The sequence below is a fragment of the Mya arenaria genome, chromosome 10 (genome assembly GCF_026914265.1).
Source record: "Mya arenaria isolate MELC-2E11 chromosome 10, ASM2691426v1".
Lineage (NCBI taxonomy): Eukaryota > Metazoa > Mollusca > Bivalvia > Myida > Myidae > Mya > Mya arenaria.
Window position 1 is genome coordinate 25,763,549 of NC_069131.1, and position 21,340 is coordinate 25,784,888.

Consider the following 21,340-nt stretch of genomic DNA (forward strand, 5'->3'; position numbering starts at 1 on the left):
GAAACTGTCTGGAATGCACTAACACTATTTTCACTGGTTGTAGCTGTGGCATATATGTTGACAGCAAATAAGGGAGTCTTTATAAAATTTACTGAATTGTAAATAGCCTATGTCGTGTCTCTGCATAACTTTACTGTGTATAGAGAGGGGTGTTTTACATCTTCAAATGGATTGATTGTTTATACCGGAAACCTTTTACCGGAAAATGTTTTTATCTGTACCAAAAATATAACATAAGCTCTCTTTTAGAAACAGCGGTCCAAAATCTCAGCTCTCAACAGTTTACACACCAAATATAATGCACCAGTCAATTGTAACCACGGCCCCCAGGTCCGGTGGTATACCGGGAATAGCCGGGGAAATGGGCCGTGTTTTTACCTTTCATGTGTCCCCGCAGTACCGGGTGAATGCGGTGGTTTTGTCTTCGCTTTAATTATTGCGGGGAATGGGCCTTATCTAGGTCCCTGGGTGCGGGGGCATTTTGCGGGAATTTTATCATCTGTTCGTCCCGGGATTTTAACCGGGTTTGGCTGGACCGAAAGTCAAAGTCCCCGTTATTCCCCGGACCTAGGGGGCCGTGGTTACAATTGACTGGTGCGTATAGCGCTAAACGGTGCTTGTCAACATTAAATTGGGACTAAGTTGTGCGTATGTTAAAGTTTTTTGTAATTATTTGCCAATTATTGCATCAACTTCTCTGGGTAAGAACAAAAACAGATCGATGATTGAATGTAAAAAGGTTCTAAGTGCCATTAAATAAAGAAGCAGATAAAACAATTCTTTTCGCTTTCATCCCTCGAGATGAAAGCATGTGTAGCAGTTAATATTTAAGTGGTATCTTCTCATTTTACCCCACAATAATTGGTCATTATGTGACGAAACAAACCAGCATGTAAGGTTGATTATTAATAACAAATGCAATAAAGCTGTTAAGTACAAACTTACTCAGAAAAGAAAATAATTAAACAAAATTCTGTTTAAACAAAAATTAATGGGACCCAATTGTTAGTTCATGTAAGATGTATGCAATCCCGTAATATCGTCATTGAATAGTAGAATACACCTTGTGAACAAATTGTAGTTTTCACGACCGATTAAGATTTTTTGAAAATGAAGAAGCGTATTAATAAAGATATCAAATGTAAGCGCTCTAATTATGGACATTGCATAACCTCATTATGGTGGCAAGGGATCGATAACGACGTTCTTCTCATGAGTTAGATGGAATATTAAACTTGTAAGTATAATTGTTTTAACATTTTAAACGCAGAAAGTGTTTTTGATGAATTCCATTGTCAGATGTTTGCTCAATATGTGAGTTATATAAACACTAGTTAGTTAAAAAATGTACATTAAATTAGCTATAACAAGGACATTTATATATTACTTACGTGTTCAATATGGCGGCTTTTACAGATAAGAGAAGTAAACCGTGATTTAAACCCATAGTTGTAAAGCTGCTAACATACATATTGAATATTGCATATCAAATTTATAACAATCGTAATCTTTTTATTGCTTTCATTTATAAAGCAATGAATAAATGTGTATGCTATGACGAACCTGTCTTCTTAAGTGGAAGATATGCGATGTTATCGGAGCTTGTTTGAGATCACAATTCGGGTAGGTATTGATTAGTGTTTGAAAGCGGGGGATTCTTTTTGCATTTATACTCGTCAATATAATCCACAATAGGGAAGCGATTCGTATATTTATTGAAATAGCTGTGGCACACAACTTATGTAATGCTCTAATGAAACGATTTTTTAAAGTTATTTTAGTACTATTATCTACTGAAATTTCACCCAAGATCAGTTAACTTCATTCGAATCTCGTTGGCTCGAACTCGCTTGGCTCGATTTCCTCGTTGGCTCGAACTGGATGTAAAGGACCGATTTTTTAATACTGAAGGCAAGCATTCCCGCTTGGGTCGAATTTCCCGAGGCTCGATGTATTATCGCCGGTCCCTGCGACTTCGAGCCAACGGGGTTCGACTGTATAGCTGTGCATATGGTTATTAGAGTGTGTGTTTCTGTTTGATAATACCCTTTTCCCTCCAGTGTTTTAACTGTTTATAGATAAAATGTATTTTGCATTTATTTCATTTTACTAAACTATACAATAACTTTGGATAACTTGGAGTAGACAAAGTCACACTAGCGCTAAAGTCATCATATCATGCGGTTATGTGGTACAATGAATGGAGATTGAGACCTGAATTAAGAATTTTGAATGATCTCGAGGCCTGTTTAAAACAAACTGAATTGTGAACCTTAGATAAGACTGAACTACTCAGATGTTTGTTTTCCTTTTTATTTCAATGACTTGTAAACACGTATACGTGTCAATGTTTAGGTGATTATATTCAGCTGATCTTCTTGAGGATTTGGAGTATTGATGATGTACATTGAATATAAAGAGGGTGGCATGATATTACAACTGTTTCAAGCAGTTGTTTTCCTCCATTGTTTCCAAAATGCTTGACGGACGCCATTAAGGGCTATAGATCTCAGGTGAGCGATAAAGTTTCTAAATGACTGTTGTTACGCTTTTTTTTACATTGGTGACAATGAAAGGGCTCATTTTAAAATATGAATGCTTCAATCAGTGCGTGTCCGGTTAGCGCAGTGGTTAGTGCACTCACTTTTCACAAAGGCGACCTGAGTTCGATTCGCGAACTTGGCACATGTTAGTTTGGGTTGTGGTAACCAAGTCCGAAAAGTGGGTTTTCTCCGGGTACTCCCATTTCCCCGACGACACAAGACTACAATCTCGCGCAAACGAGAGTGATTAATATAAGATACAATAAGTTGCTTCACACTTTAAACTTAATCAGTACTATTCTGCCTGCATGTGTATGCAATGTGATGTTTGTGGAGTTTTGTGCTTCCAAGTTTCTTGTTTGTGATTTTTCGTTTTTATGTTCTATATCTTTGGCGTTTACCCAGTGCCATTAAACCGGGTTTATGTTTCAACTTTTTTCTGTAATTATTTTTACATAAATACTGACCATGTATGCGTAGTGATGATTTGTATCATGATGTGTAAATATTGTTGATAATTAAGGGTATCTTTACAGCAATGGCAAGCTCTGGTCCAGACAGAGAAAGCATCTTCGGAAAGAGGAACAACATTGATGCAAATAATTTCCATCGTTTAGTTGGTCTACAATATGAATGTGGAACTACCGTCCTTAGAAAGTATTTGACATTTTATATCTCCAAGATAAGGAAAACCAATGTAAATGACTTTTTGAAAGGTCTATCATTGAAGTTGCAAACAGAAATTAAGGACTTAACTCTAGATGCATTCGACATCACATTACTCACCAAAATTATCCTTGACGAATGCAAGCCAACTGGGGATATCAAAAAAGCAGTCAGGGCGCTGAGAGAATGTCGGAATGAAATTGCTCATAACCCAAAAGGAGAAATAAATGGAAAATCACAGTTCAACAAAGCTAGTCAAAACATACTAACAATTGCGATCTCACTTGGTGATGACGTTAAACGTCAATTTGCGGAGAGAATGAATGAATTACACCAAAGTGAACTCGTGCGCTCTTACAGTATCGTCGATATCATCAAATACAACGAAGAATTGCTCGAAATGAGACTTGTATATTCTGCGCCAGACGGGGAGCGTAAGACAAAACATTTCTTTTTGTTTAGCCATTATCATAAATATGCTTGCAAAAAAGTAAACTTAAAAAGGATGCATGTTATAAAAGGTTCGACAAATTATCGTTAAATAAATTTCATGTTTTAATATTGATTTGTTAAGTACACGGAATTGATGTAAAATGTTTCAAGAAGTTAATTGGTTGTGGAAATGTTTTAACATTGGTTAGAAAAAAATAAATGTTTAAGGGAAAAGAAAAGGAATAAATTTCATTTTGAAATGCAGTAATTTACACTTTATAATTGTGTTTTTTTGCGAAAACATTCAGGACTCAACGTTATTTGCGCTGTTTGTTAGATTGTTTTTGTGTCGGCTGTCTTTTAAAACACATACTAAAATGTATTACAACGTTAGTTTGATTTCATAAATATTTACTCACTCCTACGCACAGGGTACAGAAGATAGAAAATTCAGTTCTCTATATGCTTATCAAATATTGCTAACCCTGAGCCAATTTCTAACCCCTGTGTGCAAGAGTCTACTCTAAATATTTGGTATGAATCCACCTATTTTATAAACTTGTAAATCAAATTACAGAAGCAACGTCTTTGGAGCCTGAAGTCATAAAACTCATGCTTTGTAAGTGGTCGCGGCAACTTGCACGTATTTCCGATGTGTCGAGTTTCTTGGAAAGACTAAAACAAAACGGAGTTATCAATGAAATGGAGAAAAGACACGTCGAACAAGCATACTCGTCTGGGGGCCAGATTGAGAAGCTGATTTTATACATTGTACAACATGCTACAAAAGAAACGACATTCAAGTTCTGTGCTGTGCTACGAGAAAGACATCCGCATCTAGCAGACCTTATCGAGATGAAAGAACATGATGGACTAGAAATAGGTATTAACAATTTGATTGTTAAACTTCAAAACTATTTACATCCTGAAATGTATATCAACAACGCACGTCCTTGCACGACATGTTTAACGTGATTTAGTATGATATATACGCTACAGATGCTGTAGAAAACAAAATTTATATATACACACATATATATATATATATTACATTGTTGACATTTGCGTAAAGTAACACCTGTAACTCATAGTGTCAATGTAACTATATAACCTCCATTCGAAGCTCGTTCTTTTTTCGGAGAAAAAATCGCACTATTGTGAAGTCTGTGTGTTTTGTATGTCTGCAAAAAGGGAACAGACGGGCGTTAGCGGTCCTCCCTCGGCACTTTTGTCGCATGTTATATGCACAGCCTTACTCTTTAACTATGTTGATGTAAACATTCAAAAAGAATGATATGTATATCGATGCATATATGCAGCCTTTGTAGAAACATGACATCCTGTAAAGCATATTAACTGTATTGAGAGTGTGTTTTTGTAGATGAATATCTTGCCTCCCAGCAAAGCAGATCAATTATGAATGCTCTCCAAGATCTTACCTATGATGAAGAAGGTAGTAAAGTTGAGTGTGAAATGGTCCACATAAAAGTAGAAGAATGGATACAAACGCCAGTGACCTTCCGAATGCTAGTGGCATGTCTCAAAGAATTATTTCCCGGTTTGAGATACGAGGAAGGGGACGCAAGGTAAATCGCTATAACTATCGCCAAAAATATTTTACATTTTGATACTACGACATTATTTATAATTACATCAAAATAATGCATATTTTTTTAAAGGGACGAAAAAATAAACACTCACAAAACGATTTCCTTCTGTCCTCCTTAGAAACCCTTACATAATTTTAACTTTTGCTTCTTATTTGCTCACATTAATAAAAGTTGTTTGCTTTTCAACAGTCAAGAGGAATTTACTTGCGTTTAAAGCTGCACAATATAGGTCAATGCCAAAATATATCATTTAATTTTAAAGCATTATTATGTTGAACTTTTTGAATTTGATGATAAAAACAAAAGCTAAAACAAAATCATCACAATATATCAGCGATGTCTTTTGCTCTTTTAAGTGGGGAATTTGTGGCCATGTTATTATGAATTAATAACAAAATAAAGGCTAATATCTGTGCACAAATAATAACATCGTTTAATATTTATGCGAAAAGCAACAGAAACAAGCTCAGTAGCAAAATGTTTAAACATAAACCCGGTTTAATGGCACTGGGTAAACGCCAAAGACATAAAATCACAAACAAGACGAATTATTTCAACATAATTATGTACCGAAAAGCAGTTGTCTAAATGTTCAAAACTCAATGTTATAAATATCATTTTAATTTCATCCCGTGACAGAGATGGTTCGAAAGCACAAGCTACATATTAAGTGCAAACAAGGCAGTCTCGTGATGACTGAAATGTACTGACAGTGTTTAACATACCTTATAATAAGTAGTAGTATTGATCTGTTTACATTTTGCAAAGACTACATTTAAAAGTTGGCTAGGAAAGTTGACGCGCAGTTATACGAATGATATAACGCAAACATGGACACTTTTTATAGATTTTTCGGACTACAATGGAAACAGAGAGCTGTAAAAACTGACTTGCATGGCGGAAGTATATGTGCGACAACCAAAACCGGTACATTGTAAATGAGGAGGAAGCATGATAGTTACCAGACCATTTACCAGGCATCTATATTCTGATCAAATCCCAAGGAATACATTTTTGAAAATCATGTTAATTTCCTTATTTTGAAAAATTAGTCCTTTAATCTCATATCCAATTCGATTTTTCTAGCGATATATTTCACATATTATTGTCGCATTGCAATTTGCCTAAAAAACGCCTGGTTATGTCATGTGATGTGTTCATTTTTATTATGTTCTATTCGACAAATTAAATGTGATTTTCATATTGAAAATGAAACCTAGCTATCGCTCCAATCAATTCTTATTGATCATGCTGTTTAATCGACAAGAGCTTCATGACTGAAAGTACCATAGCATTGTATTCCACTGCATTATTCCGTTTTCAGTATAGGTTACATGTAAACTTCTAGTTGTGTGTTATTATCAATTAGTACGACTTGGGAAAACAAGCGTCGAAAAGGACATTATTTTCCAACCGTATTTCTGCACAATTGTTTTCTTTTCATGAAACAGACATACTTTCTCCACTACCGTCAATGGATATTGAAGAATTTTCAATTAGGGTGGGAAAAGAAGTAGGAAAAATTAGACAAGACCTTGAATTGCCATTTCAGGAAGCTTTTCGTAAAGAAGATATTTCCCCAAGTATATTTGTCAGCATGGAAAAGGATGAATTAAACAAATACATTGGACGACATTTAAAAGATCCAATTACCCTCGGTGTCGAAAAAACATTACTCATATTTCAAAACAAAGTTAAAGATTCTCTCAATAACACACAAACGATTTCTGATAACACATATACACCTGTCCGACTCAGAGAATTTGATCATTCGCCTAAAGACGATCTCAAGTATCCTATTGGTCCAGTGAAAACTGTTAGTTGTGGTCTGCTTGAACCCGTGCATAAGTTTGTTCACCTGACATCACTGACAAAATATCACATTGCAAAGGAAACCGTGCAATTCATTCAATCATGCATGAATGGTTTTAAAAACGGAACCATTCACTTTGGAATACAAACAGAAAGTCAAGAGTCTGGTCAAATCGTTGGTCTATCGACAAAAGCGCTTGCATGTGACGAAATAGATGCCGAAATACATCAAGCTATTCTCGATTGCTTCATTGAGAATCAAGCCCACGAGGCCATGTTCAGTTCTCGACCAGTTCAGAGCATTCCTGTTGAAGGAACGGATAAAGTAGTGTACGAAATCGACGTCGTTCCATCAGCAAACCTTTGCACCGACGAAATGATAACTGTTTCTTTTCCACCGAAGGGCCCCCAACATCAAGTGTGTTTCATGTATGATGCACAAAATGTATCTTTTACTATAGAAAAAGAAAAACTTAGAGAACTTTCAACACTTAAAAAGGGGCTTAGGAAAACGAGACTTTGTTTAGAAACAGCACGCTGGAATGACAATTGTGGCAAATACAGTCTACAGCGTTCATTGGCTGAAAAACTGAAAGGGCGGGGAATGAAATACGTAACAGACGAGTTAGACCCCTTTCTTGTTCTAGGGCCAATCACTGGATACTCAAAAGAAGATGAGATAAGATCAACAGTTCGTATGGAACATGTTTTTGCCTCATGCAAGTTCATTTTAGACTTTGACGATTCACCGAAATTACGTAAGTTGTCAGAAAAAGACTCGATAATGTATCGTGTTTTAACCACAGAAGACATTAAAAATGAAAAATCTATTTCATTACGTGATAAACCATGGATATATTGCAATGGACTCAAAGACTGCGCCTTGGCAAAAATGAACATTGTGAAATGGACAAAATTGCGCTTACAGCCTGTTCGGACACTTATGAATATTGTAAGAAATGATATTCAAATAGGAAGAGCATTAGCTGTGGTTTTAGTTTTCCACCCTCTAAATGAAGCGGATCCGCTTTTCGAAGTTAGAGATTGGATTAAATCCACCTTTAGAAACGAATGTTTGGTGATAACAGATGACGAGAAGAACATACAAGAACTAAAGGATAGTCTTCGCACAGTGATGAAGAAAGATGAGCTGGACAAATGTTTTCATACAGGGCTAAAATGGTCAGAAATTTCCAGTGTCATGTCGGCCGTATTCAAATTAAATGCTGATGTCGCATGCAAGCTACCATGTGGAAATGGTTTCTTTGTGACAATGACAAGCAAGGACAAGCAGAGCTTTACTGACATTGAAGTTATCGGGGGAGACGAGTGCGAGCAAGACTGGGAAAAACTCAAAACCGTGGACGAACAAAAAGAAAAATGTCGCTCTGTCGCTACAGACTTCTACAAGGGAAGGAAAGTATCTTGGTGGAATTTCAAATTTGAAAACCAGGTTGGCAAAAGAAATGATTTTGATGAGCACAGATGTCAGATAAAAGAAAAGTTAAAATCAAAAACAGGAATGGCGTTAGTTGAGGAGTACGAAATAATGCACCACCCAGGGGCAGGAGGGACGACTCTTGGACGTCACTTATTGTGGCATTTTAGCCAGTTTCAAGGAGAGCCACAAAAGGCCTATCGGTGCTGCTTGGTGACCTGCGTATCAGAAAACACCGTTGAACAAATCGTTCGTTTCCGGGAATTTAGAGATAAGAATCACAGAAAGCCATTTATAGTACTTGTTGACAATCAAGCGGAGGAATCCATTTTGCAGCTTCGAAGAGACTTGAACGAGGCTGCTTATAAAAACGGTCAATCGGGGAAACTGTTTTGCCTTGTCATATATCTCACCCGTGTACCAGTATCTGGCGATAAGCAGTACACAAAAGATAAACGTCTTTTGACACATTCATTGACAGGAGGAGAAAAACATTGGTTCGACAAAAAATTCCAAGAACTAGAGGAAAGAGATGACATTGATGTGAATACATTGATTTTATTTAATGTATTACGTCATTCATTTGACAAAGAATATATTGCAAACATAACATCGAAACTAATGGAAGAAATCGAATCAAAGGAAGGAGAGATTCTCCAAATTCTATGTTTGATCTGTTCTTATGAGACCGACCAGCCAGTGCCTCAAACCATCTTTGATGAAATGATGCGGGCGACACTATCACACAGAGATTTAGAACTACTACCGTACGGCATCATGCATAGTGTTAGACAACTAGAACAATTGAAGCCACTAGACAGAGAAAACATTTGGAACATAAACAAATCCGATGCATTGGCGCTGCTTACATATGACATACCAGGAAAAGGAATTGGTATCATCTCGCAGCCACTGGCAAAGGCAATTCTTGAATATTTCAAGAAAAAGAAGAACATATCGTTGATTGAAATGGTAGATAATGCACTGGCATTAGCCGAAAAACATTCCGAACAGACGTATCTAACATCTGCTAAGTTTGTCAGAATGATTGGTATGCTCTTCAAAACAAGACAAGTAGAGGAAAATAAGAAGCAAACAAAACTGAAATTTTCAGCCCTCGTTCTTGATTTAGAAAAAGACGGTAATAAAACAGTTTTGGAAAGAATGAAACGCTGTTTTGAAATAACAAAAGACGCAATGGTTGGACAACAGCTGGCTAGGTTCTACATTCACATAGAAGAATATGAATCAGCTAAAAAAGAAATACAAAATGCCTTGGATATTAAGCCAAACAACGCCTATCTTGCAGATACGTATGGACAGATATATAAAGAAGAATTGAAAGTTACAAAAAAGAAGTATCTTTCGAGAGGAGAAGAGGCAAACAATAAGTTCGCCGGTCATTTAGTCACACTTGGGTTAAAGGCTGTGGAAAAGTTCAGAGCTGGGCAGGACATGGCGTTAAAAACTGATGACGACAGGGGTATGAGATGTTATCAAAATGAAGTCAAAACAAGTTTGTTTTTGCTGGAGATTTTCGAGAGGTTCAAATGTTACGTGGATAGAAGGGAATTCTGTCGATATTTAAATGACCGACAGTATGATGTCAAAGATTCTCCTTTTAAGGATCTTTATACCATTTGTCCAGAAATAGAACTACTCCGAAATGGATCGGATTGGCAAACTCACTTGGATTCATCCTTAAGATACCTGGAAGAAACAAGTTATCAGGTTAGAAATTATCTACACTGTGTGAGCAAAGACGACGAAGTTCTACTGTTAACTTCGAGAGAAAGTTTCGAAAGGTTTTATGGTGATTTGTTGAAGACAGAAGAATTCAGATTTAAATATGGGCTAGGATTAAAACCGCTCATGAAAGCTTTAAATAAGGAACCAGAACGTTTTGCAGTTCGAGTTGCGGAAGCAAAAAGCAACATCGAAGGCAAACGACTTTCACATGTTGATAAAAGAGATCTTCTTGTCTTTCTTGGCGATGCAATAATTCGGACGTCTGATCGCACAACACGATCCAAACAAGCAAATCAACCTTGCAGCAACGATGAATACAGGCAATTACTTAGGTGTAGTACAGGATTAGTAGTCTTGGAAAGAAAATTAAAGGGACGCAAATATCTCGAATCTTACCTGTATTACGCTATGTTGCACTGGCCATTACAATCAAGAGTGAGTCTGGCATTAGAAACATTGGCAAGTGCTAATTCCTACACAGAAATTCTGAAGGAATGGAACAGGGTTTACAAAGACAATCACTTCATAATGACTCCGGAACTTAATAGGGTGAAAAAACCGAAGAATTATTTTGCTGTAGGAAATGGTACACCTGGCTGCGATATCGTCGACCTGGAGTCTATACGGAAAGAATGGAAGGGAAGGAAAAAGGCGTCTGGTCGGTATCGTCGGCCAGTATTCAGGGACCATTTCTGGAAAGAAGACTTTGTTGAAGATGAGTTACTGAGACTCACCGGTATAGTAGATGGCGATGGTCTACACATAGCGCATGAAGTAAGAATGTAGTATTGTTATTATAAAACCTCTTCTAAGAGACTATGCATTCTACTGAATTTAAAAGCTCATGTTCATGTAAAGAATGGATAAACACAACTGCACACTGTTTCCATATATAAAATAAATAAATCATGGAATAGTTTAATCGTAAGTTAAACAGATCTATAACACTTGTATGTTTGATATATTTAAGGTCATTTATCACAACAGGAAAAGACATACGTTTGCTATCAAAACCTACTATCCTTGTGAAAAATTCAGCAACAGACCAGTGACTTTTGTACTGGGTTTCACGTGGAGAGAACCTAGAGCATTTGATGTGCGCGCTAAGGGTACGTTTTCTACGCAGGCTAATTTAAACAGTGCAATGTTATATATATATATATATATATATATATATATATATATATATATATATATATATATATATATATATATATATATATATATATATAACATATATATATATGTGATTATAATTTTTAAAGACCGTATTTGCCACATGAAGATGCTAAAGCATTAACATATTTCCACATGCCTTTTTAAACTAAACTATATTTTTCAATATATCTGCTTCAAAGAAAACGTCTAGCAAAAAGAAAAGCCTGAAACAAAAACAATGTTTTACGGCTTTTTCTTTAGTAACCTGCAATATCGATACAATACTGAATACCTTAGAATCAATAAGCATCTGTTGTGTTATACTACTAAACATCGAACGTCATCTACATTTAAATGGGAAGCGGGTCTTTTATTGTATCTTTATTGTATTTATTTAGACGACAGTTTGGACATGGATGAGTTGCGTACATCTCAAGGTACGTCTTCAGACAGCGATGAAACAGAGATAATTCAACAACAAGATAGTGACACAGAACAAGTTATAAAAAGCGATGACTCTTCTGGGGAAGAACGTCGAAGTATTAAATCCCAACGCCTTAGTTCGGACACGGATGAAGATTTGATAGCTGGTATGTATACTTTTATGTCGGGTTATATCGCATAAACGAGGTGTTTCAGGAACAATTTTCAACATCATAAATTTATGCCTTATACAGTATAGAGAAGAAATGTATGTTTCCCTGAAAATGGGATTTCTTCACATTCTAAAAACAGTGAAATTTTTCGTTGTAAATACAAAATATTTACGTTATTACACAATGTTCGTGAAGCCCAAATGTTGCAAACGAAAACAACGTTAAAATTAAAATGACAATTGGCCAATATTGTGAAAGTTTGAAAGACTAATAAGTTAAAATGTACTATTATGACGCTTACCGAGAATGTTCAGAGCAGCATATAGTCGCCGACTGGTTCCTATGTGTGTCCGTGTGTCCGTCCGTCCAATTTTATTTGTCCGGGCTATTTCTTTACAACCACCTGCTGGCTTTCATGCACTGTTTATGGGAAGCTTCGCTATTACAAGTAATTCATCAGAACGTTAAGGTTCGGTTATTTTTGACAGTGTTATGGCCCTTTTAATGTGTATATAGTGTGATAAAGGTTCTCTCGTATCAGACTTTTTATTAGTTTCTACAGCCTCGAATTTAATGAAATATAACGCGAAGCTTTATTTACAAGAGTAGATTCGCATATTAGCAGCAAGATTCGGTTCGATTATTCTGATAGAGTTGAGGCCCCTTTTATTGTTATAAAGTATAATATAGAGCAATTCCTTTGCTAGTACCACCATTACAGAATTTAAATTAAGAATTAGTTTATGAAAGATAAAAAATCATTTAATGCGTTCCCTTCAAATTTGTATCAAATCGGGTAGCAATTATTTAGGTTAAAACTATTTTTGTCGATTAATTAATTTAGTTTAACAGTGTTTGTATGTGCAAAATGTAAACCCCTGGATGATACTTGAACGTTTTCGGTACATAACCTTTGTATCATAGTACTAAAGTGGTAAGGTATAGTTGTCGATTGAAAAGTTTAATAAATCAAATGAAATCTGAAACAATAACTAAGCGAACCACAAATGAATGGCAAAAGCCGAATTACCTTGCACACGTTATTTTGATAGGTAATCTATTTATGCCATTGTTGAAATAGAAAATTGGGATTGAAATCACAGCGCGTGACTGAAATAGTATTAACTGTATATTTCGAATAAATAAGTTGAAATACATAACTTAATGGTTTTTAAATTGAAATTTAATAATTACTGATAAGTTCTCCTAAAGAATATTAATCACTATCTATAGACTCAAAAACAGCAACGATTACTATACGATTGTGTTTAAATAGCATGCTATTTTATGACAACTCATCATTAGGTTGTAACAAACCATTTATTTCATATTGCCAAATCCATTGCTGTATTGTGTATAGTTCCATTTTCATATGACTTTTATCTTACAACACATTGTCGTTGTTCGGATTTTCACTGTCCAAACTGAGTAAAGCGTAAAGATAGCAAATTGCCAAGCTTTTACCAAAGTGTTTTTGATTTATTGATATTATAGTTAGGCTGTATTATTCGACCGTCGACAACACATATATCGCATCAGGAATATGAATAAGTACTATAACAAAACATGCAAATCTCGCACCAATATACCAAATCCTTGTTTTATTATGTGTGTTACCATGACAACTTTTTCAACCTGTTAATGCCATATCATTTCACACAAAAATGAAATATTACTGTTGCTTGGACGTTGGTCCTGTGTTATCAACTGTAATATTTGTAAAGCATAACGTCGAACAATAAAAGGCTTATAGGGCTTGTGTATATTGTATTACCACTTTATTCAGTTAACTATATTGTGTATTATTCAAACTATGTCGAAACGGGTGCAAATTGTATTCATGAATCATTAACATTTTGCATTGCAAATATTTCATATTTTTACCCAAGGTTGCAATATTATTAGTTTTTATTACCCTGAACAGATGGCGGACATTAAAACAGAAATAAATATAGTAAATAATTACTTAAGTTGCATGTAATCATTTAAAACGAGTTTCCCCATTGTTGAATTAGGAATTCATTGTTTATTAAAGGTTCAACAAACTTTTTTTAGTAATTGAACCCATATATATTCTTCATCATATAAAATGATGTTTATATTTGAAAAATATATAAACAAAGGCGACATTAGGTATGAAAATGAAACTAGAAATAACTATAGTATTAATTATATTAAAAAGGAAATATATATACTTAATAATGATAATGGACTTAAAGATGTAAGATTATAAGTATCTTCCATGGCCGAGAGTGTTATATAGGTTCATTTCGACCCGAGCGTAAGGTGTTTTGCGGAAACGAGGTTTCCGTAAAACACCCTGCGCGAGGGTCGGGATGAACCTACTGTACACGAGCGGCTATGGTAGATGCATTTTCCCCCACCTCAGTTAAACAAAATTAAGTAAAAATGTGTTTTTTTGCTGGAACTCTTTTGTGTTTAGTGAAAATAATTGCGTATGGATTTGCGATAATTCGTGGTTGTCATGGATATGCGCGCAGTGATTCAGATTATGTTAATAGTCAAATCGGTCTTTAAATAGTTCTAAGGAGAGTGAAGCATTATTTCTTGAAAGATGTGTGAAAACTATTTTATGGTGACATTTGAAGCGAGAAATAATAAATTAGGATTCTAAATATTCCACATGTCAAGATTTCCATAATGCTACAGACGACAGTCTTCAACAAGGGAGGTAATTACGATGTGGTCACCATTAAAAAGGAGTTCCATACGGGCATTTTATCTTCGACCGTGGGCAAGATATGAATTTCTAGCATGGTTAAATTATTGGATCTACTTATCTGAGATGGGAGAAAAGTATATACTATTCCATGCTGAGAGCTCATAGATATAAACGGTTAACACATTTATCTTTTTTAATTAAGATACTAAATTAATATTTTGACGTTGTGCAAACGTTTCTGAAAACAACTTGTTCAAATTAAACTGTATCTGAATAGTTCGTGTCTTGCATGAGATCAATGAATTCCCCTTTTTCAATGAGCGTAAATTGACATATTTATAACAGACACATAAAAAGTGAAATTCATATTCTATATCACCATTTTCACAGATGCAATAATGGTGCTAATGAGTTATTATATTTGACCGTATTTCAATACCTAGCTGGTGTTCGACATTTTGAAGACAATATATAATAAAAAATAGGTTTCCAAAGAATATTTAAAAACTTCACTGAATTGGGTTGTCATGCATCAAGTTATAGCTAAAGTTTTTGAACGGATCTTTCTAAATGGAACGATTTTAAATCGATTTTAAATCAATACCACTCGGATTTATCTTAGCATTTAAATAATGATTTTTGTGTTATTAACACCACACATGTGAAATATCATTTGCGTGTAACACAACAAAAAGCGTGTCAGGGTTTTCATATTATAGAATTATTAATTTTTGCTGTTAGAAAAAAGATCATAACATTTTAAAAATGAGTTGTTGTTTTTTAAATGTCTACATTTCACCATGTTTATTCAGGATTGCAATAAAGATAGTATTTTTAATGTTGTTAAACTTGTGTAATGTTCTTTTTTGCCTGTGAAGATTTTTAAAATTAATGGATTTGAAATGTTAGGAGATAATTTTTGATTTGCCAAACACCTTACTTAATTACGTGTAATTCACATATCGAAATATTCTTACAAACATTAGATATGTGCTATAAAATGGTTGAATTAAAGTTAAGGTAGTTGCATTTAGTTGTATTTGTATTATCTTTGCTATAGTTTTGAACAGAGAGTGACTCTTAATCCTGAGAAAGTTCAGAAATAACATGTAAAAAAAGAATGAAAAAAAGGTTGTTTATGTTGTTCTGGATTTACTTCCGCGAACAAAAAAGAGTTTGTAATTTGTGGTGCGCGTTTAAAGGTTAAAAGTAATTCAATCCATTGCTTAAGTTCGCATTGCAGTATATTATGTTGCTTTCAGAACCACAAGCATCTATAACACCAGTTAGACCGAAACTTTATAATGCTGCCAAGAAAGGAAAACAGATGACAAAGGGTGAACAACACAAAAGGTCCCTCACCGACGATCTAATATTCCAAGGTGTGTTTTATAAAAGTTTGAGTTATCTACATGGACATCTAAAACCTCTTCTTATTGCACATTTTTAAATCCCAAAAGACAGAATCAGGTTTTTAGAAAAATATCACAAACTTAATACCTCAAATGGCATAAGTTAATCAACAACTTATGGTTCTCATCATAAATAACCAAAATGTATTTCCTTATCTGTTATTCATATCAGACTGGTTCGGCGTCATGACAATAAATGTGTCCAGCGGGCCGTTCGAGGAAAATACTGACCAAACGTTGATTTATCTATAATATTCATTCAAAAACTGCTTGCGTTGTCTTTTGGTGTGTACTTTTTGTGCATTACAAAAACTCATTGGTCATTGACTCGTTCCCCTGAAGTTAAGAGTATAGCCTCATCAAAATGAAAGTTTAATGAAAAATGTTCGAGTTCAAGAGCTTGTCCCTGTAGTTTTCATTGTATTATTGTCTTGCAGAAAATATAAAAATATACCAATTGTTAAACTATATAGAGATATGGCTATTTTATAATCGGAGTCTCTAATAATATCATGTTAATCTATGAAACGTTTACATTAAATGACCTATCTTTAAAACCACAATGGAAAGTTTAATATAACAAGTTTTTTTATTAAAACACCGCCTTGTCAAAAATATTTTTTTATCTTGTTTTATAAATAAAGACAAGACATGATAGTTTATGTTTTTGTAGTGCGGGTTAAAAAATAACACTGTATCAATCGATTGCTAAAATCTACTATTTCATGGTATTTATATTATGTTTAGGCTCTGGAAAATCTATGAAACCAGTTCGACCGACACTTCACGATCACAATGCTGGCAAGGCACAAACGATGATGTCGAAGGGTGGCAAAAAAACAAAGTCAGCAATCCACAATCCAATCAACCAAAGTACGTTTGATTTTGTTTGATTTTACGTAACCCAAATAATAAAAAAAAACGTTTCTTTTGGGCCATTTTTCAAATTAAAATACATAGGAACTCATACAGAATATTAAATTCAATGACATAAAAAGGATTGTTTAGCAAACCAAAATCACCGACCCGGAGTTATTTCTCCTATTTGTATTTATTGTTCAGTTCATTAAAACTTTGTAGTGAAATAGATCATGTTCTCAACATTCTTAGCACAGATTACCACAGGAACCATTACCATTTCAAATGATGTATAACCTAACGACCACTAAAATATCATTGCGTACACCCTATTTTCAGTTGCAGCAAATACTTTTAACGAACCATAATCAAAATGTCAACCTGCGTTTTCCTACAATTTCAGCAAGTTCGATTAAAGCAGAATTCTTCGAGAACAAACTCGATGGTGAACATAAGAAACGCAAGTCATTGAATGATAAAACGATACATGCCACGATCAAGGGAGATGCTTCTGGCTTGGAAACATTGAAAAAGAATTCAGAGTTGGAAAATGATTCCTATGACGAGGACGTTCCTGATTCCTGGGAAGAACTCACTGCATTCAATATTGGTAATTCTATTGATTGTCTTGTATTAAAGATACCATATGTTAGTGTTAGATTTTTTGAAGAACATCGGACACTTACTTTTAAACAAATGTGGAATTACATTGAATGTTACATATGAAAATATAATGATCACTTTATGTTATATATGGAATCATTTATTATCCAATTAAACATCACCCCCCTCCCCTGTGCATCAAAGAAAATTATATATATATTTAACATATCAGATAATATATTTGTGAAATGTTTTGTTGCTGGAAAGGGGTGTACAGTATTTTTAATCCATACAACTGTTTTTCGTTATTCAGATAACTAAAGATGCATAAATCGATTAATTAGTTAAATGTTAAGCGAGGCTTAACACTAGTGAAAATCAATACATGTGCTAGTGAAAATCAATACATGTGCTTTTAGCTTATTAAATAAATCACCAATAGTAGCTAAATATGAACATTTAATAGATTTAGTGATATTCCTTCACCTTTAGACACTTAAACAATATTAGCGATTCAATTAATGAAGAATTGTGTTGTTGTTTTTTTCTAAAACCTAAGTGTGTTTATGAAAGGTTAGATAAATAATGAGGTTTATTCTTTAAAACTATATCCCTTGAATTTTGTATGAACTGTGTGCAACAGTGTTATTAAGGTTGTTCTTGGATGCAGAAAAATACAAAATACACACATTCGTAGCATAAGCATGAATTAGAGTAACCATTACAAACAAATGTTAACACATACACTTAATTGTGTATAAATATGCATTGAAAAATAGGCAAATTCATATAGACAGTGTCCGATGTCCTTAAGTCCTTTATGAAAAAAGTCGCTACAGTTGCATGAATTTGCATCTTTCACTTGTGACGTTCAGGCGGTAACATTAATTTAATTTTGTCTATCATAAACTTTCTATGATTCCAATGTTCTTAGAAACAGAAGGTGATGTGACACAGCCATTGACTGACAATGTATCTGAAAATGTACCAGCTCAGAATCCGAAACCAAAGGTTGGAGGACAAGCAATTAAACAGATACCGTCGAATGGTAAGACATGTTGATCTTTAATCAATACATATCAAGTCATATTTTACAACAAAAAATAATTAAGAAAATAATAAGAAAGATCCGTTTGAAGTCGAATCCATGTGTGTGATTGTTTTGATTTTGAACAAGACGATTTATATTTTTACAGAGATGATCCAAAATATGTTCTTTCGTATTCGTCTGTATCTTGATTTTTGATATTGAAAATAGCTTTTTTCATTTGCAAAAGAAATCAGTGATAATGGACTTCATACATTATCTATATCAATTTGCTTATCATTTTTATATGTTGAACCTAAATAATAACATTCTTAAGATAGTGCCCGGTGTCCTTTTTATGGTAAATTATAAATGACGAAACGAATTATGAACGGCTGTATATTTCCAGAGGAAAGGGCCAGAGTACTATATGAACGAAGACGACAGAAAAGCAAACGAAAGAAAAAACGGAACGATTAGGCTGTTCTAAAATTGCCTAAGTTAGATAGAAAGTGATCTTAGATATTTGATAAAAGTGCTGTCAATTTGTTGTGAGACTTTGGCATGATATTCCTAATATATCATTCAAGCATATTTAGGTAGTGTCACAAAATGATTGAATAAAAGGAATATCGATCAGATATAAAACATCCATTTAGGCAGTTCCTGCAACACACTTTGTATAGTGTTTGTACATACGCAAATTGCTTCGTCAATCATGTATTCGTAGGACGTTAATATAATTTGTTTTCGATGTAATTAATGTTCATTGTAACTTAAACAATCATTTTCCAATTGCCTTAAAAATCATCGTTGTTGACCAATTTGTACACGTATTATTTCCTGGAGATGCATTGCAGTTACAAGACTTCAGTATTATTATAAATATAAGGATTGATTCTTATGTGTCGTGTGTTCAGGCTGTATGAACGCTTTGTCCGAGATTTTGCAAAGCCAGGTAGCGCGCTACTGCATGAACGCATGAAATATACAAAAAATAGAACAATCCATTTATTTACATTTTTTCAATTTCAATAACTTTATCACGAAAGGTCGACCGGTTCATGCAAAATGAATGCAAATCTTGCCATACAGACAATAAAGTGAAATTGTAAATATTTGGTATTATAATTACTATCGGCGGTTATAAAATATTTACTTTTGATTTTTGTTTAGGAGCTTTATCATTGAAGCTTTTATTGCATTATTGTGTAACATAGCAACTGACGTATATCTTTGTTAAGAATTTTGGAAGAATAACTGTTTTATTTTTTTTATTTGTTTTGGAAATTGTGGTTGTCGAGTTTGTTACTTAGTACGATAATCACTTCACTTCATTCATCACGGTTTATACAGTTGATTGTTCTTGTTTTGAAATTTACGATGTTGTATTTATATGTTGCCATACATGTTATATTCTAAATATTATGATATGATATGCTATATATTGACCCGATCGTTCAAAAATCCTCATATATTACTTACGTTTACGTTTACGTTTTATCCGTCAACACGTTTACTTATCAACACCGGTGTCAACGAACAACGTTGATCTTACCTTTCGTTCGAATCCCTTTTGTTTTAATAAGTAACAAGCGTTGATGTAACGCTTACGTGTTACGTGTTAACTTTAACAAGCGTTAATATACTTTCCTGCAAATAATCAATATACCATTCTATCGTTTTCTTAAAAGTATATACATTTTTACGTTCATATCTAAATTAACGACTATATGAATGCTGAATGCTTGAGTGCTTAGTTAAAAAGACATATGTGTTTGAGCGTAAAACCTTGCTCTAAATTTGACACGTTACGTTTAACGCTGAATATGAACGAACACAGGAGTTTTGAACAATCGAGTCATACTATTATTAAATTATTTTAATTGTGATGATGAATCTATCAGATAATGCGCTGTTTTGTTTTATCATCTGTTTGCTTTATATATTTACATAAACATTGATTAAATTTAAATACTTGAAGAAGTGAATTTGCGTTTATAAACACTGATAACTGATGTGTTGAGTGTCTTCGTCTTGCATCTTCAATACAAGTCTAATGTTAAATACAGTACGTTAGTTCAGTTCGTACAAGTCTATATTTGCGCGATAATGATGAACAAGATGTATGCTGATATATATCATGCTCGAGTTTGAATCAGGTTGAACCAGTTCTGTCATTCCTTTAAAGGAAAAGGAAATTTTCCCATGGCGGGGCCTGAGCAAACGCCATCTTACCTGGCTGGAGTACCCTCACAATTAGTTTATTACGTAACTGCAAAAGGTCTTTCCGGATTAACATAATATTTGGAACGGTGCTTTAGTTTATTTCCTCCATAAAGTTGTGATTTTCTCCAGCATTAAACTATTACCATTTCAAACAAAATAATCGTTCTCAACATGTTTATCTATTTATTATTTTTTTACGATAATTCTGCATTGTTTCATTTAGCGCAACGCAGTCGTTTTAGTTTCACTTTTTACCTGTCACTCGTCCCGAAACGCTGTGTACAGATGGCAGTACAATATGACCATACGGTATGACAATTATTAAGCTAACGCTCATAATGTACCGACAACGCTCCGTTAACTATTAAAATATATAATGACTAACCTATTAAGATATATATGCTACTTTTTGTGTACTGCTTCATACAAATACTTATTCTTCGAAGAAAAATATCAATCGAGAACTGGACACTGATCTTTAAAAACATCTGAAGCAGAGAGTAAACTTTTATTGCTAAATGTCG

At 34.1% G+C, this 21,340-nt stretch overlaps 1 protein-coding gene across 6 annotated transcripts; it reads left to right on the forward strand.

Annotated features, from left to right (window-relative positions):
• The first annotated feature begins 1,129 nt into the window (after positions 1 to 1,129).
• On the forward strand, positions 1,130 to 20,605 carry LOC128206342 (sterile alpha motif domain-containing protein 9-like). 6 transcript variants are annotated; one of them, XM_052908727.1, is made up of 14 exons: positions 1,130 to 1,237; positions 2,356 to 2,513; positions 3,080 to 3,643; positions 4,219 to 4,524; positions 5,023 to 5,227; positions 6,099 to 6,178; positions 6,703 to 11,024; positions 11,221 to 11,359; positions 11,807 to 11,998; positions 15,950 to 16,069; positions 16,847 to 16,972; positions 17,361 to 17,567; positions 18,495 to 18,608; positions 18,997 to 20,605. In XM_052908727.1, the coding sequence occupies exons 3-14, from the start codon at positions 3,082 to 3,084 to the stop codon at positions 19,065 to 19,067; spliced, it is 6,444 nt and encodes a 2,147-aa protein (XP_052764687.1). In that variant the 5' UTR covers positions 1,130 to 1,237; positions 2,356 to 2,513; positions 3,080 to 3,081; the 3' UTR covers positions 19,068 to 20,605. The 6 variants fall into 6 exon arrangements, with proteins under 6 accessions (XP_052764687.1, XP_052764689.1, XP_052764688.1 ...); XM_052908728.1 differs by having other exon boundaries at positions 1,200 to 1,237; positions 2,370 to 2,513; XM_052908730.1 differs by having other exon boundaries at positions 1,220 to 1,237; positions 2,384 to 2,513.
• The last annotated feature ends 735 nt before the right edge of the window (positions 20,606 to 21,340 follow it).

Coding starts and splice junctions, on each gene's coding strand:
- LOC128206342 (XM_052908727.1), top strand. CDS start 3,082: ATGGCAAGCTCTGGTCCAGACAGAGAAAGCATCTTCGGAAAGAGGAAC. Junction 17,568..18,494: donor ACTCACTGCATTCAATATTG/GTAATTCTATTG, acceptor CAATGTTCTTAG/AAACAGAAGGTGATGTGACA. Junction 18,609..18,996: donor TAAACAGATACCGTCGAATG/GTAAGACATGTT, acceptor GTATATTTCCAG/AGGAAAGGGCCAGAGTACTA.